The following is a 26459-nucleotide window of genomic DNA, read 5'->3' as shown; positions in this document are numbered from 1 at the left end:
GAAACATAGGAAAATTCTTCCTTTTGCTATGAAAACAGCAATTTAATAAGTGAAGATGATATATTACATTCTTATTATATTTTAGGTTTCCACAGCATTTTTGAATTTAGAACAATTCCTACAGTACTACACTTTTAAACTCGTTTAATTGTAATGCTTTATGTCTTCTGATGAAGGAATTTGACATTTTTAATTGGTATGCATGCGACTTGCAATGTAAGATAACTATGTGAATTCGGGATGATTATTTTTAGTGAGGATGTTAAAACACTCAGCAATCAGATCCCCCTTGTATGAGTTAGTATGTCCCCTGCCTCCAACCCCAAGGTCTCTTTGTGACCTTGAATAATAATTCAAAAGTTCTGTTATTAAAAACGAATGTTAAAATGACTACTTAAAAGCCAGAGTCTGCCCTTTCCTTAAACTAGTTCATGGGGAGGGGGTGGGAAAGATAACTTTAAGAAGTGACATTAAGCGAATTTTCACCCTGTCTTCAAAAGTTAAATGCTAGCAAAATTTGGTTCAGTCTTTAATATACTATGTCTTCTGTAGTCTTGGTCATTCAACACAGAATAAAGGCTCTGTATTTGGATTTAAGAATTGATACTTTAATTTCTCTTTGCCAATTAATGCCATCATGCTTAAGAAGATGGAAAGTAAGTAATGATGGCTTTGTCATCAGTTTAAAGTAGTCTCCTTTCTCCCTGGCCAGTGTAGCTCAGTTGATTGGAGCATCCTCCCTTAAACTGAAAGGTTGTAGGTTTGATTCCCAGTCAGGGTGCATAGCTATGTCGTGGGTTTTGCCCCCGGCTGGGACACGTATAGGAGGCAACTGACCAATGTTTCTCTCTCACGTAGACATTTATCTCCCTTCCTTCCTGTCTCCCTAAAATCGCTAAGTATGTCCTCAGGTGAGGATTTTTTAAAAATTGTCTCTTTTCAAGTAAAAGTTTTAGCATAATGACTTTTTACAGTACAACTTTGCATTTTAGTTACATCTGAATGCAGTTATTTCGGATGACATCTGCATTTTTTAAAGTAATATAAATGATCTAGGCTGTCAGATTTGGGGGCAACAAGTGGAAGTGCTTAGGAGATCATTTCATGAGTAAATACACATATTGAAGTTATAGTTAATCTTGCTAGAAGTAATAGTAGGTGTGTGTTTGTAAATTTATGTTTATACGCCTACCTTGAATTTTTACAAAACTGAATACAAGGCTACATCACATTAGCGTAATACAAGTACATACAAAATAAGCCCAACCGATGATTTAGGAGGTGGACCATCCTACCATCCCTTCCTTCTTGTGTGTGGTGCCAATCTAATTTTTAAAATGTGCCTTATTATTATTCTACAATAAAGAATTGAAAACAGAAATAATGTTTTCTGTGAATTACTTTACTTATGGCTTAAAAACACAATGTTCCCAGAAACAGAAATATTTTTGTACAAATGTATAACTAATGAGAATTCATGTTTATCAAAGATAGATGTTATTTACTGAGCAGTAAGTCCAGCTTTGTTCTGCTGCCCTCATAGTGAAAGACGAGCTCTGTGCGCCTCCCAGGCCTCCCTCACGCCGCTGGGCAGGCCTGGCCTCGGCCGCAGCAGGGCCACCACGCTGGCTCTCGAATCCAGGGAACTCGTCAGATCTGTGCGCACCGCGCTGGACACGGACTGTAAGTTGTCTGAACTTTTTTCACTCTGTAGAGTTCTTCGTTTAACAAAACAAAAAAAAAAAGAAAATTTCAAGTTTGACAGTTTAATTGTGTTCAGATATTGGTTTGACTACAGTAAAATTGATAAGTAAGCGATAAAAGTCTTAATGCGCTAATCGTAGGGGAAGAATATTTGTTTTCTTGAAAGTGCCCCAAATGGCTTCCAACAGAAGATAGCTGACTGAGACGTGCCTTTATTTCCATCCGAAATCTCTTTGAAATGGAATAATAAACATAAATCCACAACAGCACTGGAAACGTGGAGGGTGCAATCAACATTGAGGAATTTTTGAATAATATACAACAGATGGAATAAGATTGAAGGTATGGCCCAGCTGATCCAAAGACCCCAAAACGCAGTAAATGTGAAAAACAACACTGCTGAAACGGTGAGTTCAGCAGAACCGTGGAAAAATCCCCAGGATGACACGCAGGGAAAACTAGGAACAGACCCTGGGGCAGTCAGCAAGGTGATTAATTAAAGGGCTGTGGCAGAGCTGAACCACTTCCCTGCTCTTCAGGGCTGCTTGCTCAGGCATTGACTTCTAAGCTAGGGCCCAGGGGACACCTTTCGTCAGGAAACTCAAGACCCATCCCTGGACACTGCGGAGGCACCATTGAGCTAGAGGGAGAGGCAGGACAGTACTCGGATAAGCTTCCGGCATCTCAAAAGACGGGGAGATCTTGGGTAAAGCTTCAGTGGCTGACATTACCACCCTCCCCTCCTGCCATCTGCAGGCACTCTTGCCTCCTCGTGGGTGTGGACTCCCTTCTTGTCTGTTTTCCTGTCTCTTGCCTTGATGGCAGTCTGTCTGCTGACTGTGCTGGCCTCTAACATTTCACTTTTTCTATAGCTGCCCTTCTTAATTTTCCTGTACTGGAGATCAGCTATCAAATACATAAAGATGTAAATAAAATTCTCTGTTGATTATGTGTAAAAATAATAAGTTTTGGATAAAGTCCTAGGTAGTACCTGGTATACAGTAACAGTCAAAAATCCTTTGGGGTAACTTTTTACTTCAGTACTATGTCATGCAGGATTGGAAATCATGCCTTAATAGCACCTGCTTAATTTATGCAGTGGAATTTTTTTTTTGGTATGACCTATTACCTTCTAAAAAAATCAAATTACATTTCAAAAACCCTGTAAGAACTCTTTATGTAAAGAAATCCTGTAGGTTTTAAGGGGGGATGAAAAATACCCGCTCCTAATGCATCATGTGTAAGCGCAGAGTTTTACACGTCAGACATTCTTACGTTGGAGGGGGAACAGGGAGGGAGACCCCTCCACAGACATGGCCCAGCGGACATTGCCGTCATTCATTTCAATCACTCTGGTAATATGTGCCTTTGTATTTGTGCAGCATGATTATTCAAAGAAAATATTTGAAATTTAGCAGAAGTACTTTGGAAAAAAAGTGAAAAATCCCATCCGTATTTTTTATCCATTGCAAGATTATACATACTTCATTGTTTAAAACCAGCAAGTTTTCTTTTTATTTAGAAATATAATGGCCAAGGTTAGCATATTTTCCCATGCTTTCATCATGGTATATGACATATCTTTTTAAGTTCAATAATTCAGATCAACTCAGCTCATTTTTCTTTCTTTTATGCAGTAGCGTTTTCTACATATGTAATGAAAAACGGAAAGTTACTGCCACGACATAGATAATTCAGCTGCAACCTTCACCTCACTCCCTTGGCCATGGCTATCTGGTTATTTCAAGTTACAGTTTGAAATTTTCTCTTGGGCAATTGCCTCCACTTTCTTCCAAATATAAGTACACTGTAAGGTGTTATACTACAGGATTTTCTCAGAAATTAGAATAAGATTTCATGGGTCTTAGAGGTTAAAAACCAGCTCCTGGGAGATACGTACAAGACAATTCTGAACCCTTTTTGGACTATGGGCTACATTCAAATCTAGGGAAAGTCCTCTTCCCAGAATTGTGCAATTATACAATTTTGCATTCATTTTCAGGTGTGTATGAACCCCAGTTTAAGAAACCTGATGTAGAATAACAGGCGATATGAATGCATTGCAAACATGGCCATCCAGCTCTCGGCAGAATACCGTCAGCAGTGGGGAAGTTCCTGGAGCATAGGGGCAGCCTGGAGTAGAGTCTGAATCGTGCAAATAATGCTTCTCAGAGTCTCTGACGTTCTCTAGAAAAGACACTCCACAGAGCATCCCAATTACTCATTCAACTTTCTTGGGCAAATTACTTAACCTCTGGGCCTGTTTCCTCACATGAAAAGTGGAGATCATATTGGTAGGGCAGGAGTGGAGGGTTAAATGAGATACATGTCAAGTAGCTCACAGAGCCCTGGGTGATATAAGAGGTTCCATAAATGGACATAACCACAGCTGCTAAGCTGGTACCTCGTTATCATTATTATTTAAAGTAATTAATTTAAATGCACTTTTTCTCTGTGCTAAGTACTAAATAATTATTGCCTACAGCTTCTTTCAGTTTTGATACTTTTGAAGATTGGTAGATGAGAGCATTTAAAATTATTATGCATTTTGAGTTAGAATATTATCATCACCGGAAACTGGCTAAATTTCTGAATCAGCATCTTATCTTTCAGTTGTTCACTGCTGATTGTAGGACAGCTTTGGTCCGTGATATTACATTACTTCCACTGAAACAGTTTATAAACAGAATAGGCCTTCTTAATCACTTTTGGAACCCTTGGGGGTACTTATATTTATTGTTCTTGATCAGTATTTACATGATCAATATTGTAATGCTTTAATGTAATCTTAATTTAAAATAACTGCTTGTTTTGGACAGTAATCTTTTTTGCTTGACAAAATAATTCTGCAACAAAAGCATGAAGAGGCAGTTCTGTTTTCAAAATGCATAACAAAGGAATCTCACTAGAGAATCCCCTAGGAGGTCTTTAATAAAGAGAAGGCATGGATTTCCTGATTGATCGGTAGCATAAACACAGGCATCCACCCTCTTTCAAGATTCCCATGGGAATGATTAATGCAACATAAAAATAGGAGAAAATCTTCAAAAGCACTAGCAATTACAGGCAGACCCCCAGAACTTTTCAATACAGGGCAGGTAGGACCTCACAGAAAGAAAATACAAGCCCTGGCTGGTGTGGCTCAGTGGATTGAGCGCTGCCCTAAGAACCAAAAGGTCCCCTATTCAATTCCCAGTCAGGGCACACGCCTGGGTTGCAGGCCAGGTCCCCAGTTGGCGTTGTATAGGAGGCAACTGATTCATGTTTCTCTTACACACTCAGTGTTTCATCTCCCTTTTTTTCTCCCCCCCTCTCTAAAAATAAATAAATTAAATTAAAAAAAGAAAAAAGACACAAGGGCCAATTTGTTCCTTCCTCTGCTGAACAACAGTAGCAATTATGAGGAACCCCTGGCGTTAGGGCACCCCTGCCGCATTCTAATGTGAACAGGTAATAACGTCGGGGACTGCCTGGGGATCGATAGACGCTTTCTTACTCTTTTATCTTGGTGAGTCAATGGCAGTTTTGAAAGTCTCAGGGTGCACACAGATTCTGTGTCAAGCAGAAGGCCCACTGGGGCATGGTGCTTGAGACGGCAGAGTCACACTTCAGATCTGACACACACTGCGGCTCCCAGGAAGCTTTCGATGTAGAGGGAGTCTGACCCAGTGGCTCCTGCACCAAATGCCACATCGCTCTGCACAGCACCTCTGGTCCTGGCTTGCTCCTCACAGCCCTCAGACTGTTGCGCCCTCCTTGTGCACACCTTGCAAGCGCACATTGGCCAGCCCCTAGCCTGAGCTTGGAGCATGTAACTCCAACAACTGGGGGTCCACACGCCCTCTCAAAGGTCAAAAACCCATTCTGAGTAGAGAGTTCTCAACACCCAAGCTTTTTATAAAGAGAAATATATCACACATATATACACAGACATTTCATCCAAGCTCTTAAAAGCTAACATACACATAAATATACCAATATACGATTATAAAAAAGTCCACAGTATTAGAGCTAGAAAATATAGCTGTCTAGATTCAGAATAGAGTTTGAGAACAAGATGATAGCGATCTCATGCCAAAACCTCCTCATTCTGCTCTTATACTTAGAAATGACATTTGAAATTGTGTTTGTGTGTTTAAAAGATTAAAACCAAGAAAGGAACGTCTCCTTGCACCACAACAGAGGGTAAAACTATAATGATAAGTGGGCTCTTCAGCTTCAGAGATGCACAGAATTTAGATGAGCAGCTGGAGTGAAGGTCTCTACACCCACAAGGACCCAAATGACGCCTAAGCAAAGGAAGCAAGGACTCTTCCCCTGGAGAATACACCCTCTTAAGTTACTTATACGGAAGACACACACACACACCCACACACACTCCCTTCAATTTAGACCCCCCTGGGCTTAACATTGTCCCACAAAAGGTTATGTGGCACAACATTGCAACATTTTTGGGAATCAGTTTTGCAGTACATCAGGAGCTTTTAAAAAGTTTCTTTGAAAGTTAAAAAAAAAAGTGTTGCGACGGTCATGTTTTAACTTAATAATCCCACCCATTGGTATTTTTTTTGCAAAGCAAATAATGAGAGATATGCATAACAGTGTATATATAAGTATTTTCATCACGGCATTTCTTATAATAGAATTGTGGATGTTCAACAGTTACAAATTAGTTACAGAATTATGTAATTCTAATTCAGCCATTTGAAAAGAAGGACCAACGTTTCTCCTACCAAGCAGTGACCATCTGATTGCATATGCTTGTCTGCGCACGCCTCCTGCATCAGTTCAGGTGTCTTGTCTGAAATTAGCAATATTTTAACTTTTAAAATTAAAATGTCAGTAATAGCTGCTTTTTGTCTTTGTAGTCTAATTAGAAGTTATTTAGACAGATGGGAAAAGGCTTTATGAGAAGAAGGGGAAATGCAGTACTGCAACATTTGAAGGCCTTTGCAATTTTTCTTTTAGGTCCAAAGCTCAGAGTTGACATAGCATCTTCTCATTATACTCATTCTAGGTCTCAAACTATCATTATTGCTTTTCTTATTTCCCCGAGGAGCCATATATCTTTGGTGAAAGTCAGCTATACTATTCAGAATGAGCGTTCTGGTATTTACTTCTTCATAAAGTAATCATGCATATTTATATGTCTTTCTTCTCCTGGAATTTGGGAAAATGTTCCAAGCATAAGGGAATAGCTCATGTGATTCTGGTGCCATTAGAGACACAGTCCACCTGTTTTTATACAGCAGCCCTGCTCTCTGGTGACTGGATTGTTCGGAGCCAGATAATAACCACGTATTTGTGGTGTCTTACCCTTCAAGGAAAACGGCAAACTCATGTGTTGTCTTGGATTGTTGCAAATTAAAAGTAGGTCACTTGCTATAATGTTCCGTTAAGAAAATATATCACATTTAATCTTGGGTGATTTCTGGAAAAGAAACTATGCTTAGGTTATTTAATTTTGTTTGAAATGGGAAAACTATTATTAGCTTCAAGAAAGATAAGTAATTACTTTCCTAGTACAATTTTATTTCCAGGGGAAAAAAAAGTGAGAGAAAAATATATCACTTAAGAAAGTGTGATCATTTAGATTCACTACTTTATTCTTTCATGAACTGTTTATTGAGTACATGCTGCAGGCCAGACCCTAACCTAGGCACTGAGATAACAGCATGAACAAAGTCCTTGCCTTCATGTGGTTCAAGGGCAGAGATGGACAAACAAGTTAGCAAATAAGTAAATAACGATTCCAGACAATGATGGCTGTTACAAGTATAATAAAAGCAGATGGTGTGTAAGGGAGTGGAAGTGGGGATGTTACTGCTCTTTAAAGGGGTGACATTTGAGCAAAGATCCAGCCTGGAGAAAATCTGTGGGGAGAGCTTCTCAGGCCAAGTACAAAATCCCAAGGTAGGAGCTATCTTAACAGAGCTGAGGGACGGAAAAAGGCCTGGGTATCTGATACACCTGAGCCAGCAGGGGAGTAACACGAGAGAGCGTAGTGGTGCAGAGAGGAGCCAGATCGTGCAGGGCTCTGAACACCACCCTCGGGAGTTTGGATTTTATTTTGTGCCACAGGAGCCATTGACAGTTTTAAGCAGGAGGAATAACATGGGCTGATCTGCAGATTAAAAGATCATTCAGGCATCCCTTTCGGAATGGACCCTGAGCGTAGCAAGAATGAAGAGAGCAGGAAGACTGCTTGGCCATTGCAGTGAGTGACTGGCAAGGGAGATGGTAGTAGCTTGGGCTAGATTTGGAGCAACAAGGAGCAAATACTTGTATTTTCAAAAAGAGATTAGCAGTATGTTGGTGTGTCTGACGTTTGGAACACCTGAAATCCGGTACCAATGTCCAGACTTCATTTTCACGTACACGTCGGGTCCACGAGCCCAGGTATGCAAAGCAGTTATCTGCCATCATCGCCTATCTTAGACTACCTCGTGTGTCCCTGTTGCTCCTTCAGCACATCAGCTAACTACTGGTACTTGCCTTTTCCATTAAACAAATTCCTGAGAACTGAAGTGACGAAATTATTTAATAATACCAAATCCGTAGTAACCCTCTACTACTTTCTATTAGTATGCAAGAAGCAAACGTAATACAGTCTGTCGGTCATAAAATCAGAAAGCCACCGTGTTTCCAGTATTTAGTATACACAAATTTCCAGTGCGAATTAACCCCCTCCCCGGCTACTACATGGGATGCACTTTCACAGAAGATCATTACCAGGAAAGTACTTCAGACGTATACTTCAATCACATATCCTGCCAGCAGCCGTGATGGGCGACGACAAGGCTCAGTGAGCAATGCTTCATTTCTCCCACAGGGCAGGAACAGAGTTGTCAGGGGGATTGCGGGATGTACAATGTCTGGGACTTCATCAGTAAAAGCCTATATACCCTAGGACTGACATGGTGAACAGAGTGTAACATCAAACGGTTTCTAACACAAAAGCAGAAAAAATGCACAGACTGCTTCAAAACCACGGAAGGCATCAACGGTAAAGTATAGTGAATTATCTGTCTTCCAAACAAAGGGACCCCAATTACCCCCACAATTAGATCTGGCTGTAATAAGAGAAAGTCTAAAGTGTAGGTCGTGCTTCAGCCCCATAACTGGGCACGCACAATGTCAGTGATGCCAGGAAGAAATGCTTTTCCCTCAAGGCCTGCGGACAGCCCCATCCAAAGGAGTGCATTTTGGGGGGTTAATGGGATAGGCGCCCTCCAGAGGTCACATGAGGGCCCGGTGTCCACAGACATCCCACAAAAGACAGCAGCAGTAGCAGTCGTGTGCAGTAGCAGCTGTGGTAGTGACTTCATATGATAAACTCGTTCACCTTAGGTCCAGAACTTCCTGCCTTCAACGACAGAATATTACTACTACTACTGCAGATAATATATTTTAACATTATAATGCCACAGATGTAGAAAGTTTTCAACCTTATCAGTTTTACAGTTTAAAAGAACTATTTTACGTCAATATGTCTGCACAGCGATCCTGTAAGGTAGGCATTATTATGTCTAAGTTAGAAGATGCAAAATGAGCAAGGCACAGAGAACTCAGATGATGTACTTCAGTCACCAGCTCGAAAAGGACAATCTCAACCATCCCTCAGATCGTCAAACGAGTCCTCTGTGTCCCTCAGGGCTGTGGCTGTCATTACGTCGCAACTGAATTGGAATTTGTTTTCTTTAGCGTATATAAAATGGTGGGGTGTCTTCACGCAGTGGTGTCTTAGATTTTATAAAATATGGTGACCTCTCAGAGACTTAGTTACCCGTCTCCAAATTGGGAATACAATCTTAATGACGTTGTTTCAAGGATTACAGGAACTAGTATTAAAGCGCTTTGTAAAGTATCAAGTCCTATGTAAACATAAGATTATGTTTAGAGTTCATTTCTTATTCTAATGAGAATCATCGATCAAGATTTACCTCATCTAAACTAATTTCCATGACTTATCAATATTCAGAATGAAGCAACAGATTGGGTTGGTTTGTGAAGCTTTAGTAATTTTCTATCAGATATAGAGGGTACCTAACATGCTGATACGTTCGTTTCCCAGGGAGCCAGATTGGGAGTGTATCTGGTTTTTTTGTTTGTTTGGGTTTTGCTTGTTTTTTTTAAGAGTATCTCCTTTTTATTAGAAACCTCTATATAGTTTGAGTTTTTTTAGAGGGAACATTTTTAACTTCTGATATTTAAACCATCTTTTAAAAGTAGAAAAAAATTACGCATCACTGAAACCTCACGCTAAGAAATAAAAGGTCTCTTTGGAATCATTTATAAAACCATGCATAAAGAGGGAATAATAAATGTGCCTAGAATATAGAATCAAGAACTGAATTTTTAATTATAATATTTTTCAAAAACTTGTGACCTTATGAATTTATCCAACCAACATTGCCAATTAGATTCAAAATGATTAGGCCTTGGGACTGTACAATGCTACTGGTGTTACTCATTCCTTTTATCATAACTCCCAAATGCTAATGGAAAGTTAAAGCAGAGAGAGCACTGGGAGTGAGGAAACCTGCTTCTTGCACAAGATCTTTGAAACCTTGACTTAATTCCTCATCCTCACTTTGGCTACATTTATAAAAATGGAAAGAGTGAGCATTATAGCTCATTACATTTCAGGATAAAATGAAGTCACATTTGTGAAATTGCCTTTAGTTTTTACATAAAAATTAGTTTTCTGCACCCTACATGTTCTCTTTATCAAAAAGATAGATCCACTGTTCTCTAAAGAACTTACAAATATGACCCATGGACATGAACTAAAGGGGCGGAATGTGGGTGGAAGGGGGGTGAAGGGGGGGAAAATGGGATAGCTGTAATAGCATAATCGATAAAATATATTTTTAAAATTTTACAAAAAAAAGATAGATCCATTTTTTGCTTGTAGAGAGGCAGAATAATATGGTGCGCAAACCATGCACTACCAGGTTCGAATACAGCTCTGCCACCTAATAGATCGTGTTTGGGGGCTTCTCTAAGCTCTCTGAGTTTCATTTTCTTCACTGTGAAAATGGAGGTACCGCCAATTCTTAGGGTTGTTGTGAGGATAAAAAGAATGTATCCAAATTGGATAGCTTATTAAAGATAATGTGTATAAAGTGACTCATATCTGGGAGGCACTTAATACATATCATCGTTATAATTTTGATCATTCATTGTCATTATGTAGTAGGAGTATTTTGTCCTTGCAACCTAGTTCAGTATGATAAACTATTCTCCTCCCCGCCTTTATTGGGGGGAGTAGGGGGGAGTTGGAAAACTTGGAAGGTGGTGAAAGATTTCTGCTAATGTAGATTTATATAACCTATCACTATTAAATTACTCCACTGAAAACACGTAAGAAACCATGTGCTGAAACCTTGAAAACAATTGCAAAATAACATTTCACTCTTTAAAGTAGCAGTAGAATATGTATAAGAAACCCAGCTTCAACTCAAACTTATTTCATGGATATGAAGTTCAAAATAATAAAGAAGTTTGTGTCTAACTGGCAGCCTCAAGGACTCGTCCTATTTCAGCTTTGTATATGGAGAGGAAGGCCTTGCTGAGCTTGTATAGAAGGTAGAGATACTGAAATTGTCCGGGAATGGGTACAAGTAGCCACCAGTTCATTGCAAACCTTTTAACCAGATTTTCACAGGCGCCTCACCCATATGAGGAAAGAGTAAGCCATGCAGATTACTGCTAGAAGAGTGTTCCAGCAGCCAGTGCAAAGGCTGTGCAGCAAGAGACTGCCTGGTATGTGTGTGCAAACAAAAAGGAACGCGTGGATGGAGAAGTCCAGCTCACTGTATCACTCCGTCTTCTCGGTCTCATCGCTTGCCTTCAGAATGGCCTTTCATCACCACCTACCCAGCGATGCCTTTGTCTCTACTTCCAGATACTCTGTTTTACTCCCCTCTTCTATTCTCTTCTTAAGAGAAGAGAATATGCATTTTTTATTTGTTTACTTTTTTATTGTCTGTCTCCTTTATTAAAATATGAGTCCCTTGAGAACAGGGATCTTGAAAGTCTTGCTCATCACATTTTAGGTAGCATCTGTTGCCTTAGGTAGGCAACAGTCCTGGCACGTAGTAGGTGTGCGTGAAATGTTCATATTTTATCATTGTGATTAATATCTAGTTAATAAATGTATTTAATGCACAAGGTCTGTTTGGAAAAAGTCCAGCCATTGTTAATATAACGAACGCAGTTTGCACAACATCCATGTAACCCGGCAGCCAAGGAGACTGGACTGGAATATGCATGTGTGAACAATGATGGCTTCACTGTACTAGTCAGTGGGGGTGGTAGACGCTGTTGAGTACTGTGTAGCTGTCGTTTTCAAAATAACTGAGCAAGTAAAGCAAGGAATCTGCATCAAATTTTGTGCTAAGCTTGAACATTCTTTCATGAAAACTACTCAGGTGACATAGAAGGCCACAGCTATGGGCAACTGGTAACTGGCAGCTTCATCACAACAACATGCCTACTCATGCATCATGATGTCTCCTGCATTTTTTTTGGCGAAATATCAAATCACCCAGGTGACTCAGCCCTCCTACAGCCCAGATTTGGTTCACTGAGACTTCTAGCTTTTCCCAAAACTAGAATCACCTTTGAAAGGGAAGAGATTTTAGACCATTGATGAGATTCAGGAAAATATGACAGGGCAGCTGATGGCAATTGGGAGAACTGTGTGAGGTCCCAAGGTGCCTACTTTGAAGAGGACTGAGGTGTCATTGTGATATGTACAATGTTTCTTGCATCTTGTATCTTCAATAAATGTCTCTAATACCTGTGCATCAGGTACTAAGAAGAGAGGCTCACTCTGCTCACGCTTGAAGATGTCCCTGTAGGGGAAGGCTGCTAGTGAAGCTCAGTGGGTGAGACTTGAGAAAGAACAGAGTGATGTCTTCTTGTACATAATGACCCTGCATGGGGTATCAGCTGAGAATTCCTGACCAATATACTTTCATGAACAGCCACATCGTTTTTCAAAGCAACAGATCTAACTGAAGGGGAGGAAGACTACAGGCAGTTTCCTGTCCAGAAAGCTGTGAGTGTGAGTGAGGGCGACGCACCATAAAGAGCACTAGAGATAAAGAAATGAAAGAAACCAAAGCAGATCTGTAAGAGTGGACCTCAAACAGGTCAGGCAGAAGAGTATGAATGATGCTGTCACAAAGGAGACCATTAACTGGTGCAGGCTCAGCTGCTGTAATAGTGAAGCACTTCAACATCTGCTGGCAATGTAGTTCTACCAGAAGAATCTAAAGATGTGATTGTTTAATTATGTATATATCCGGACATGTACCACAGATCCCGTGACAGTAGTTTTGTCTTGCTTTGTCTTAAAGTTGGGTTGAATGGGTTTGTTCTCATGTTTAGAGACCATGGATGGAAATGCAGCTCATGGGGTAAGAAATCCTAAAAGTAGCCCCTGGCTGGCGTAGCTCAGTGGATTGAGCATGGGCTGGGAACCAAAGTGTCCCAGGTTCAATTCCCAGCCAGGGTATGTTCCTGGGTTGCAGGCCATAACCCCCAGCAACCGCACATTGATGTTTCTCTCTCTCTCTGTCTCCCTCCCTTCCCTCCCTAAAAAAAATAAATAAATAAAAATCTTAAAAATATATTTAATAAAAAAACATGGATTCTCTGTCAGACTTCCCAAAATTCTTAAAAAAAAAAAAAAGAAAAGAAATCCTAAAAGTATATTCAATCACTTACAGTCTCAGTGGGAAAAAAAAAGGTAGAAGTATGCAAATAAATCAAGGGAAGTTTCACAGAGCTTTTTGATGAGCTTAGATGTTTAAGCAAACACACAAAAGCTGGAGAAAGAAGCAACCTAGAACTCACAAGAACTCCTAAGAATGGCAGCAGGAATGTTAAAGCCAGGACTAACTTAATTTTGTATACACATTAATGATGAGAAGAGATAGATTGAAGCACTAATAAAGAGAAAAAAGATTTGTTCAATAAATTAGAGGGAAAGCGCCCAAGTCATGTGCTGTACAGGCTCTCTGGATGGTCTTCCTGGCCCTTGCTTCCTACTGCACATGCCCTTGTGTGACGCCCTCCCCCCGAGTGGGTGCAGGGCCTGGGGGTTACTCCTAGCCATTTGAACACCCAGCAGAGGTGGCGCAGTATACACAATAACCTCGTGTAAGGTTTCAGTGCTTTTTTTTTCTGGATTCTCTTCTTCCTGGCTTCAAAAACTGAAATACTATGTTGGGAGACCCACATGGCAAGGACCTAAGGGCAGCCTTGGGCTGACAGCCAGGGAATCTGAAGACTTTAATCCTGTAACCACAAGGAATTGAATTCTGTTGGCAATAGTGAAACCTTTCCCAGCCTAGTCTCAGTTGAGACCACAGCCTATGAGACCCTAAGCAGAGGACGCAGCTAAGTCTTGGCCAGACTCCTGACCCATAGAAACTGGGAGATAATGTGTTATTTCAAGCTGCCAAGAGAGTTGTAGTTCATTACCCAGCAATAGAAAATTGATATCATAAACTGCCACCATGCTTCTATCTTTCCTGTGGAAAAAAAGTGACATTTTCCCTGGGTGAAAAAATTTTCCTCCACTAGAAGAAGAGATACAAATTATGTCCTTACAACTTTGATGAGCTTTGTGAATCAACTTCACACTGTGCGTGAGATGACTCCTTTCTGCCTTGCCCATCTCTTTGGGGGAAATAGAAGGATACTCCTTTACAAGCTTAATTAAGATTATATTAGGCCCTGGCTGGCGTAGCTCAGTGGATTGAGCTCGGGCTGCGAACCAAAGTGTCGCAGGTTCGATTCCCAGTCAGGGCACATGCCTGGGTTGTAGGCCACGGCCCCCAGCAACCACACATTGATGTTTCTCTCTCTCTCTCTTTCTCCCTTCCCTCCCTCTCTAAAAATAAATAAAATCTTAAAAAACAAAAAAGAATGGTTAACTTAAAAAAAAAAGATTATATTAGAAATGCCGTCCTGAATCTTCCTGAGAGAAACAACTGTGTCTCCTCACCATGCAATGCTGTCTCATTCAGCTTAACACCCCCAGCACCGATCACAGTGCTTGACACAGAGTTGGTTGATGCTCAGTGACTGTTCGATGAACGAATTTATTAAGTTGCCTCAACCATGAATTCAATAAGAAAGAAAGAAATTAACTTTTCTCTACTGTGGTGCTTTCCCTTCTTAGACTTTCAGGAACAAAAAGACAAGCATGGCATTTATTTGTGCTCGGAAAGCGAATACATGAGTCCTGAGAATACAGAGAGGAGAGACTTACTTTTTGTAAATAAAAGAAATCTTAAAAACCTAATGTGAACACTGATGACTTCATAATCCTCTTGTTTTCTTCTGAACCTACAGAGCTCTGCTTAGTTTTATAGGAGACACATCCGGTATCAGCAGATGCTAAACACGCAGCTGTCTGATTCCAAATGGGGCTGACGTGATGGACGCATTTGTTACTTCTCCATTCTCTGTCTTCGTGTCACGTAAAACTACAGACCTTTCATAACCTGACAATAATTGGAATGCCTTTATCTTTTATTCCTTCTATTTTCGACTTCCTTCTTTGTAAACCCCTAGTGGAAACAGCCTTAACATTGCTCATTCCTGTTTGGTACAGTGAATGTTTCTAGCTATTTGTGAATTCTTCATAAATACTTCTGTTAGCCCTGGCTGGCATAGCTCAGTGGATTGAGCACAGGCTGCGAACCAAAGTGTCGCAGGTTCAATCCCCAGTCAAGGTACATGGCTGGGTTGCAGGCCATGACCCCCAGCAACTGCACATTGATGTTTCTCTCTCTCTCTCTATCTCCCTCCCTTCCCTCTCTAAAAATAAATAAATAAATGGAGTCTTTAAAAAAATACTTCTGTTAATTCATTCCTAATTGCCTTGTTGGGCATACTAATGACAAAATGCAGAAACAATTGGGTTTTGTTTATATAACATATAAGTGGAACATGGGCAACAATGTATGTTCCGTTGCTTTTACTGTTCATTTCAGAAACATAGTATTGTTTTCATCTAAACTAACCAAATGAAAGGACTCACAATGTCATTATTTGTGAATTAGGAAATTGCGTGCCTGTTGAATTGAAAATCTTCATTTTTTAAAAGTGAATTGTAATAAGTGAAGGGATGCTCAGTGGCCCTGTGCATCGCCTAAGAATGTGGTTAATCTTTGAAAATGTAACAAGTACTACATTACGTCTCCCCAAAAGCCTATTCTCCTGTGGTCTTTAATGCCTAAACCAGAGCACATCACTGCCCAAATGGAAACTGTCCAATCGCATCACACTCAGAGTAAGATGCAAACTCTGTACCATGGCCTGTGAGGTTCTTCGTTTCTGGCCCTGGTTGGCTGTCTGATCTCACTGTCCACCTCTCTTTCCTGCCTACACAGCTCCAGCCACCTCAGTCTCTCTGTAGTTGTTCAAACGTGCCAGACTCATCCCCTCCTCACTGCCTTTGCACTTGATCTTCACCTCCCCACAATGGTGTTCCTTCAGATCTTTATGAGTTGCTCTTTCACTTCATTCAGGCCTGTGCTCCAATGTCGTCTTTTCGAAGAGGCATTTCCTGGCCACTCTAAAATGCTAGCCTCTATCTATCACCTGTAAGTATCACTCATGATTTCTCTCATTTGTTTTTCTAGTAGCACTGATTGCAAACTGAGACTATGTCTGCCCCACTAGAATGTAAACTACAGGGAGGCAAAGTTCTCACTCGTTCTATTCATAAGTATAGCCCCGGGATCCCTTAAAGCAGCTATTTAGTGCATGTTAATTGAATAACTAAATGAATAAGTTCATAGAGGTACATTGTAGAGGGCTAAACAATGGTTGAAGAGAGAAACAAAGAAAAGAAGTAAAAATGACATTGATTTTTTGAGCCAGGATAATGCAAGGTGATAGAACCATTAAAAGTCACAAGTAACTCAGAAAGACAGACAGACAGATTTGGGAGAGCAGGCAGGCAAGCTCTGTGGAAATACGTGTAGACATTTAGAAGGAGATTGGGAGAGAGGTCAGGGTTGGAGAGGTTTGGAGGATGATTCGTATTGTTCCAATAGTCGAAGCCCAAACATTGCAGAGAAGGGTGTAACAGGAAGAGAAGGAAAAGTCCTTTGGGGACAGATCAGAGGAAGAGGGGCCAGATGGAGAGCAGTCGGGATGCTAGGAGCAAGAATGAAGATAGGTCCTTGGGAAGTTTAAAAAAAAAAGCAGCCCAGAGAGAGGAGAGTTTCATGGGGGGGGGGGGGGGGGGTGAGCAGTGCTAAGTGCTGATAACAAGAGGACGACATGTGAGAAATGAATTCGCTGTGATTGCAAGCATTGGTGACCTTTAAGAGAGAAGCCTCCATAGAGTGGTGAAAGCAGAAACACATTTTGCACCAGCACTGTCTTGAATGCCAGTTTAATGTTTCTTCTGTGATTCAAAAAGCATTTTGGTATCTCTTAGGGCCTTTGGTCATTTTGTAAATATCAGTTATATAACTCTGTAGATTAAAAGGTGTAGGATTAAGGAAAAAAAGATACAGGAAATTGAACAGAGTTTGTACTGATCCTACAACATATGGTAGAAGTTACTTAATTTGAACAAATTCCTGCCCGTGCCCAGGTTTCTGTGACTTTCTAGCGAGGGATGCAATACGCTTTGATAACTATCAACAAAGCGTCATTGAAGTGTGTGTGCAGCTTTTTCTAGATTGAGAAGCGCTAAGATAAAAGGGAAAACGTTACTGAGGCCAGCAATATTTTTATTTTATTGTCTGCTGACATAAAAATGTGTTACACTTTATTTTTGTTATTTTGAAAAGATCTGAATAGAATGAATAAGCAGGAAAAGCTGTTTGTAATCCACTACTAAGAGACCATGATTTTTTTTTTACTTTTTGGCTTAATTACTTTCAGTCCTTTATCTCAGTTTTTAAAACTGAGAAGGAACGCAGCACAGGCGCAAGAAGCAGTTGGCCTGGGTTCTTATCTCTGCCTCTCGTGAGCAACTCGAACTTGATGAGTTTTGTAACCTCTGGGCCTCAGTCTCCTCCCCTGTAAAATGTAGGAACAACTAGTCCTTTTATAAGCTCATTCGTCCTGATGGCTGGTGTACGAATCAGAGTTTACCCCATACTCTTCCCACCTTCCCAGTCTCACCACCGGTTCCACTTCCTCCTCCACTGGCACTTCCTTGGGAGACTTCTCATTCCTCGTGCCATTGCACCTGTCACGCGCCTGATGTTCTGCACTTGTTTCATTGGTCTTGACATGCTAACGTTGTTCTAAAGTGTCATCTGGGTTGGGAGCCACCTCTGCTCCTGGAGATTGCGCTAATATGAGCAACTGAGGAGCCCAGGTAAGGATCGTACCTGTCTATTACAGCCTTAAAGCTGCATTGCCCTGCGTGCCCCTCCCCCGCCCCCAGTCAAATATGATCCGTTCTGAAATGAGAAAGGAGAACAAACTGACTAAAGGATTTGAGCGGCTGTATCAGAGTTATTATCCTAAAAAGCCATTAACCACGCAATGATAATCAAATCACTGGATGGGCTGTTAACAGTAATGCGTCCCTTCGGGTAACCACGGCACAACTGTGCGCTGTGTGCAGGGTGTTGTGACGGAAAGGGTTCTAAGGCTAGGCTGCATGCGAACTATTTAAATAATAGAGGACCCAAGGGAAAGCGGTCTCCCTTTGTTTACCTCAGGAAAGGATTGGCATTTATTTTCAGTGTCTTTAAAGAAAAGGGAGATTAAGAATGATGGCCTTGTTAGCCTCCTGGTTAAAATAATTGATCCAATAGCATTAAGACAGAACATGGTCATAAAAGATGCAACACTTCTCTCTTGGATCCATAATTGAAAACAAAACTAAGCTCAGAGTTCTCCCCATTGAACTCAATGGGTCCCTTGAGTATGATAGTCGTAATTCTCATATTTCCCAGAGGCAGCCTTGATTTTGAGTGTTTTAGCACCCTCTTCATTATTCTCCACATTTGGGGCTCAGACAAAAATTGGTGAAGTCTCTATAATATTCTTTCTTTGTGAGCAAGGTTTTTGTCACCCTCAGCCTTTGCTGAAAACGTCTTTGCTCTGTCCTAGGGCTGTAAAATGTGTAACATAGGTTGTTGTCCGAAGGCGGACCTGTCTTTATCCGTAAGGGACCGACGAGGTTCTGGGAAGTGCATTGCTATGCTTCGGGCTGGAGAGTTTTTGTAAACATCAGCATGCTGTTGTTTTATTGCTTGAAAAGAGGGTGAATTGACATTAACTTAAGGAAACAGACTGCTGCAGGTTTTTCTAGGTATCTAGCAGTAAATCAGCCTTCAAAGACTTCCTTAGGAAACACATTGGCTCTTTTAAAAATACAAATGCAATTCATTAAACGTAGTTCTTAAATCATCTCCCTCTTTTCTCTAATCCAGAGATAAGGGAAATATGTCAGTGTGTAATATGACTTCCTAAAGATCTGAACAACAGAAAGTGTGGATGTTCTTAGTTCGACAGAGCTGCCAGCCGCAGAGCTCTTGGTGCGTTTTCTCTGGTTAGGAGAGGACTTAAGAGCAAGTTCGAGTTTGTGTGGCTCCTTGACTCAGCTCATCGTCTTGACTCAGCTCATCGTCTTGAAGTTTTCTTTTAGAGAGTGACTAATTGTGTCACCCTTCTTCACAAGTAGAAGTGAAAATTCTGTGTATTTTCTGAATTTTTAATTATACTTTTTTTATCCTTTGGCGTAGAAACCATCATTTGTTTTTTCTGTAATGAAATGCTGTGGTACAACTAGATTAAAATAAGCTGTTCGCTAGAATATTCGTACCCCAACCACAGTTTTTTACATTATGCATTTATTTACTTTTATTTAAAATTTTTTATTTTTATTTTTTTAATTACAGTTGGCATTTAATATCATATTAGTTTCAGGTGTTCAGCATTATGGCTAGACGTTTATATAACTTAGGAGGTGATTCCTCCCTCTGCATCAGTCACGTTTTAAAATAGTTAATTCCTCAGCAGAGTTCTGCTGGCAGCAGATTTGAAGCTCAGAGTTCAAAAGCAAATGCAAAGAGAAGCAGACCTAAATAATGAGAACACTTGTTAGGATGTAGAGATGTCATCTTTCGGCACCTAGGATTATTTTTTACATTTACAATTCAGGAGTGAAATCCGAACTAATCAGAAAGAATTTATGTGCTAGCTTTAACCATGGTGAGAAATGACAAAGACCTCTTCAGTTCTATTCTGAATTGTTAATGAAGAGTTTTGTTTAGTTTAGGTCTCCTGCCTTAGCCTGGGTGTAGGAGCCAAGACAAGCTCCAGGACATGATGCCTTGTTTGATTGTTTATATTTAAATGGAAACATCTGAGCTACTCTCTTATGTTTCAAGGACCAAAAAAACTTAATGAAACATACACATTTATAAACATAATTTTTTAAATGCTCAAAGGAAATATTACCATTTTCCAAAGACCTGATAAATGTTCTCAAACATTGCTGGGGAGCATATTTGCATTGAGGACATAGCTTAAATATTTTATCTTCAACATAGTTCATGGTGCTTGTGTTCTTTCCGAAGACCATCAGGGCCTAAATACCGACGGCACACAGATATATGTTGACCACAAAACACAGCCAAAGCGGGAAGGCACGAAAATCTCTTAGGACGGGCCAGGCAGCAAGCACACGCTCTTTGCTGTTGGGCGTTGACTTGCCAGCCATATCGCATGACAGATTTCCCCATCTCAACTCGACTCGACGGCCTAATGATGCTTCAGAAACTTAATTGGTATTTAAAACAGTTTTCAGATTTCCAGATAAAAGGTCCCCCGGAAGCACCACTTTTATTATCTGACTTTCTGTCTAGTGGTTGCTCTTAGTACACACTGAATATAACCTTACTTGAGTAGGAAGGTAACAGGTTAAAACTGTGAATAGGTTAAAAGTATAATTATGGTTATAGCTAATTATAATATAAGTTAACCAAGTGTAATTACGAAGCAGTCAATTGTTAACTTTTGTTTAAACGTGATTTTCTTATTTGAGTCGAAGGCAAAAAAACACTGGGCTTTTGTGCTCTTCTGTTATGACAGTGCTCTGCGATGTGACCTAGATTTCGAGTCTCTGTAGTATTTCCTGCACAAAACCAGTGTGTTCCCCCTCTGCACACCGACCACTAATAATGTAATGTGAGTCAGCTATATAGAAGCTCTCATTGTGCGAAGTTTTTAATCCAAACCTTTTATTAATGAAAAACAAATACATAGTGCTATTAAAATGCCGATGAGCTAATAAGCTAACTATAATTAAGAATCTTTCTAGAGGGAAATTTCTCAGGAGGTAAATATTTAAAGATTTACTCATAAGTATTTTTTTAATAATACGCTTTTTTGTGTATATAAAGAAATGTATTTCTATGTCTGATGTAATCTTAGAATTCTTGGTAGGAAGAAACTGTGACTCTTTAATTTGATGTTGTACTAAACAAATAGTTTTTATCTATTTTCTTTAAAGAATTTTTCTATTATTGCAATCTGCTATTATAACCTCATTCTTTTTTCTTTTTTATTTTTTAAAGACTTTTTTAAAAATTGTATTTATTTATTTTTAGAGAGGGGGAGGGAGGGAGGAAGAGAGAGAGAGAAACATCAATGTGTGGTTGCCTCTCATATGGCCCTCACTAGGGACCTGGCCTACAGCCCAGGCATGTGCCCTGACTGGGAATCGAACCTTCGACCCTTTGGTTCACAGCCCATGCTCAATCCAAAGAGCTGCACCAGCCAGGTCATTCTTTTTTTAAAACAAGTGTTTACACTCTGGAAAGCAAACAACTATCCAGTTCTGTCCTATAACAAATGATTTCTCTTGGCTCAGCCCTTAGTATAAAAACGACGAGTTATGAAATTTATTCTTTGTAGTTGTTTATATTTTGATGATGACCAAGGTCTTAAGGCAACCACTATGCTATAATATAGTGCCAGGAGACTGGACAAATTCCAGGTTACTTCACTGAACACGCATCCTGTGGTCAAGGCTTCCCAACCAACACCCTGGCCTTAACTAAGGAACATAGCACTCATTTAAGAATTACGTATCTTAAAGAAACAGGTCTATCCAAATTGGCTGCACTGATAGTCAAAAAGTAAAATTATAGTTTCAGCTATATCTAAATAACTTCAAACATCTGTATTACAAGTGAAATACTGACTCACCTTGTAATCTCTTTGTTTCCAACAGTACAGATGTTTACAGTATGTGGTCGAAACCACTGAATGATTGATTGAATATATTTGAATGGCTGTCCCAGTCTCAGAGTATCACTATGAAGGATTCTTTAAGGTCTGTGCTGTCTCTTCATCATGGTGTCGCTTCTGTTCCTCCCTTTCCTCTCTTCCTTTCTTCATCAACTATCGACTGGTACCAACTATGGGTCAGACAATGTGTACTGAGTCGGGAATAAACAGACATGGCTTTTCTGGAGGGTACACTGGTGGGGGGAGCGATTGGACTTTTAAAAAAGTTTAATTATATACCTGCAAATCATGGTGAGTGTTCTGAAGAACAAGAATAAAGTGTTATTCATTTACTCAGCAAACATTTTTGAGGGCTTACTACATGTCAGGCATTTTGCTAGATTGATAGTAGACAGGGGTGAATGAAACATGATTCCATTCTCAAAGAGCTTATGATTTAGCTGGGGAAGACAATAACTGGAAAACCAACAAACATGTAATATCACGCTTAGCAAGTGCTACGGCTGTAGGGCACATGTGGCTGTGGTGGAAATGGAGGGACCTTAAGGATTGTATGTCTGCATGGTGAGCTTTAAGACTTGAAAGATGACTAGGAGCCAGCCAGCCATGGACTAAAGAGAGAGTATTCCATGTTCCAGGCTGCGGCAGAGCCTGCCCGCCCCAGGAAATGAAAGGGGGAGGGATAGATGCATGCGGTGAGACAGGGAAGATTTCACGGAGGATCAGCTTTTGAGAAATAAATCAAAACCTACTTTTGGAAAAATTAAGTAATAATTTACCTGTGAAACATCTCAGTAGAGGTGTTACTGGGAAGTTGCTTATATTAGTCCAGAGTCAGAACAAAGGGCTGGACTGGCCAAATTTGAGGGTCGTTAACATACACGGGGCTTTTAAAGCTCTGAAAGTCATGACACCCCGTAGAAGAAAGGAACAGAGGAACACTACATTTTAAATATCAGTTCTTACTGTTCTATAAATATACCTGGAAGCATTTTATTTGCTACCAGTAATATTTTCAAATTAAAATTTCACATTTAATACTCAGCATCCGTGATCGGCGGGGGATGGCACGTGGTTAAAGTAGGCAGATCATAAAGCAGAGTGGAGTAGAGGGGTGACAGCCAGTGGAGGCAACAAGAACGAAATGTAAGGTCCCCTGGATTTATAAATTACATTGTTAAAGTAAATTTTGATGTATTGGGTTCTGAATACATACATTTGCGTGCACCCACAAAAGTCTGCTAACCAAACGCACGTTCACGGTCCCTGCCTGTCCACAGTTGCACGCCATTCCGTTACTTGTGTGTGGCTCACAGGGTGGCTTCTGTGCCAGTACAGTGCTTTGAGGCATCAGAAGTTAAGTCTTTGGGCCATTAGATATAAACAATAGGGGGACATTTTTGACTTGGTTATGAGCAAAAATTATGAGCAAGAACCTGGGACAATTAGACCTATCCAAAAACATGAAGTCCTATTTTCTCATTACTATAAAGCTTGGACAAACCATAAAAGAGTTGTAGATGTACTGTATGAAAATAGTATTTCTGAAACCCCTTGTACATGGCTGCTGCAGAGCATTGAGCATTTTGTGCAGTAAGCAATGGGCCAGGGATACATGGGGCTGAAAGCAGCCAGCTGGGCGCTCTGGTACAGGGCCGTGTTTCCTTTTGCTGTGTCACAGAGGGGCCACCAGCCTTGTAAGCTCCATGCCCTCAGAGCTGCATCAGCTCGAAGGAGGCAGCATTTCCTCGCCCCTGCACACAGGGGGAATGCCATTGTCAACCCAGAATGGAAACTTTTTATCAAGTTTTTACCATTACCACAGGCAGGCAGTGGCCATGCTCTCCTACATGTTAGTTTTCCCTTCTGTTTCCTTCCTTCCAACATTAAAAGTTTGATTAAGCAAGTGAAAGGGCATGAATTAAGTATTCAATTCAGAAAGTAGTATTTTGGAACCAAGTTTGTCTGAGGGAGACTCACTACCCTCAAGGAATTAGTCTATAGGAGGAGGGGAATGAAATAATTGTGCAAACTATCACAAAGTGATGTCAAATATATTAAATATTTTATGAATAGTACAAAGTACTAATAGAGGGAAATTGTTTTAAAATCAGGAAAGCATTTATAGAGAACAAATCATTTATGATTTGCCTCTGAGAAATTTTGAATGGCAGTGATGGAACCAAAAGGAAGCTGGGTGTGTGGGAGATAAAGGTAGATTTTCATAATTTAAAAGCACTCAAAGAATTATGAGATTCAGGGTCGTAACAGACATCTCATTATTTATCTGACTATAAAGCAACCACCATCTTGAGGAAATATCTTAGCATGAATTAATAACTATAATACTCATTTGCACTGATGTCCCGGAGTCCCCAAGACCTCAGACACACTCATTCTGACCAACCTGGTACCTTAATATGTTAATTAAGCTAATCCACTCTCCTGTGGTCTGTCTTATTGTTTCGTAATCTATGGCAGACTCCATGTTTACCCCACCAGATCCATCACATTAGAAACTGTAAAGTAAGTGACGCAGACACTGGCCCGCAGTGTCCACAGCATCATGGATGAGACATGAGACATTCACACGGACTACTGAGTCCTGTGTGGAGGAAAAGGGACGGCACGGCTACCCTCTCAAGGGGAGGATGCCTCGGAGCAGCCTGGCCACTCTCTCAAGGGGAGAGCGCCCCGATCCTTCCCTTGACAGGCTTTTATTGGGTTCATTTTGCACAGGAATACAGGTAAAGCTCATTAACCATTGTCAGGCAGTAAGGCTCAAACAATAGATAGCATACAAAGAACTCTGAGGGCCTATTCTAAGTCAGGGTCTGTTAGCTAAAGGGCTACAAAACTTTGGGAGACAGACTCATTTCCTGCTCGGACCCTTATCATTTAATTAAGAACATTCTTAGCAAAGCAGGTTTCACAGGATTTTATATATTCTTTTTCAGGCCTGATCACCCAGGGAGCCTTCCCTTTCCAGCACAGGGCTGCACCACCCTCTATCATTGTTTCAGACAGGGGAAGTACAGCAGCCAAGAGATTAGGAGACTTCTCACAGACAGAATGAGGACTCAGGCTTTGTCAAAACCGAGGGGCAAGGGTCCATCACCCCCTTTTGCTGTAGCCCCCTCAAGTCCTTCCCTGGGGCCTCCATGTGATCATGCCTATCTTAGATCGTTCCCCCCTTGAGGAATCTTGCTCGTCATTGGCTAACCAATCAAACATCGGGGGCCAGTTATGAAAAGAGGAGCAGAAGCAGTGCTCCTGTCAGGGAGATAAGCTTTGTCTCCTTAGTGGCTTCTGGTCCGAAGGTCACTCCCTCAGCCTTAGCCATGGGCGGTTACAGCTTCTGAAACCAGGCAGGGCAGTTCCCAACAGTAAGACATTTGCTGTTTCTGCCCCTGGCACACACAGCCCACTTCTGGTCAACGAGATGTAAAGGAGAGTCTGCTGAAGAAGTGTTGGGGAAACTTTGAAGTATTGGATAAAAACACAGAGCTGGGACCCCTTCTTATTTTCTTTCTTCCTGCCTTCAGTATGAATATGATGTCTGTAGCCCTGGAGGCCTTTCTGCAAATACAAGGTCTCACTAAGGATGCTAAAGTAGAAAGTTCAGAAGAAACTCGGTCCTTGATGTGATGGCCGAGCAAGCTCCAGGCTCCTTGAAAGTAAACCGGTGTGCATTTGTCCCCCAGCTGGGCAGTCTGTCACTTTCACCTCAACGCAGTCTTGATATGCCACATTTTTTCTAAATTTCTCCAGGCAATATTGCTTTTTAAAGAAATATGTAGCCAGGCTCTACTTCTTGGGATGTGACTACTTAACAAACCATTGTTGAACGCGTATTACTCAGCAAAGACCATACTGTGTACCAGATACAAAGATAAATAAGATATAGTCATAACCCTCACGGAACTCATGCTTAACATGAAAGAGTGATTAAGTGCTGTGACAGAAGCTGGTGCAAACCACAGAAGTACCACAGGGCAGGGGAAGATGAACTCTGCTGACAGCTCTGGGTAGAGGTGGGAGAGTGGAGGGAGCAAGCAAAAAAGAGGGGGTAAAGGGAAAGAACTCATGGACATGGACAGTAGCGTGGTAATTGTCGGGGGGAGGATGGTAGAGGGTATAAATGGTAATGGAAAAATGAGTGAATGAATGAAGAAAAGAAAAAAGAAACAAAGAATTTAACAAAATTTAAACAAATCTCCTTAAAGACAACTATCCAAAGAAAGTTATTTTTATGATATTTTTCAAGTTTTACCTGAAAGTAAAGTGAGATCCTTAATAGAGTTTCAGATAACCACGCTTTAAAAAAAAATTTAAAGGCAAGAATGTTCACAGCAAAATGCTACATGATTAGGAACCAGTGATGTTTAAAGTTGCATTGTTTACCCGCCGGGTAGGAAACATGCATGATCTTGATTTAATTTCATCTGGTCTGTGACAGTGTTTCTAAAGTTGCATGTGTATTGGGCCTCCACTAC

General features: G+C 40.6%; 1 protein-coding gene across 2 annotated transcripts in view; it reads left to right on the top strand.

Moving 5' to 3' along the window:
- The window catches only part of STXBP4 (syntaxin binding protein 4), a 135638-nt gene that overhangs the window by 79557 nt on the left and 29622 nt on the right, over window positions 1-26459 (top strand). Inside the window, exon 16 of one of the 2 annotated variants that reach the window (XM_036033714.1) lies at window positions 1544-1683. In XM_036033714.1, the coding sequence (XP_035889607.1) occupies window positions 1544-1683 (140 nt within the window). Of the gene's footprint in view, window positions 1-1543; window positions 1849-26459 lie in introns of those variants that run through there. The other variant, XM_036033713.1, reaches the window with a different exon arrangement.

Source organism: Phyllostomus discolor, chromosome 8 (genome assembly GCF_004126475.2).
Source record: "Phyllostomus discolor isolate MPI-MPIP mPhyDis1 chromosome 8, mPhyDis1.pri.v3, whole genome shotgun sequence".
Taxonomy (NCBI): domain Eukaryota; kingdom Metazoa; phylum Chordata; class Mammalia; order Chiroptera; family Phyllostomidae; genus Phyllostomus; species Phyllostomus discolor.
Note: the sequence above shows the minus strand (reverse complement) of the source record. Positions and strands in the feature narration are given on the sequence as shown.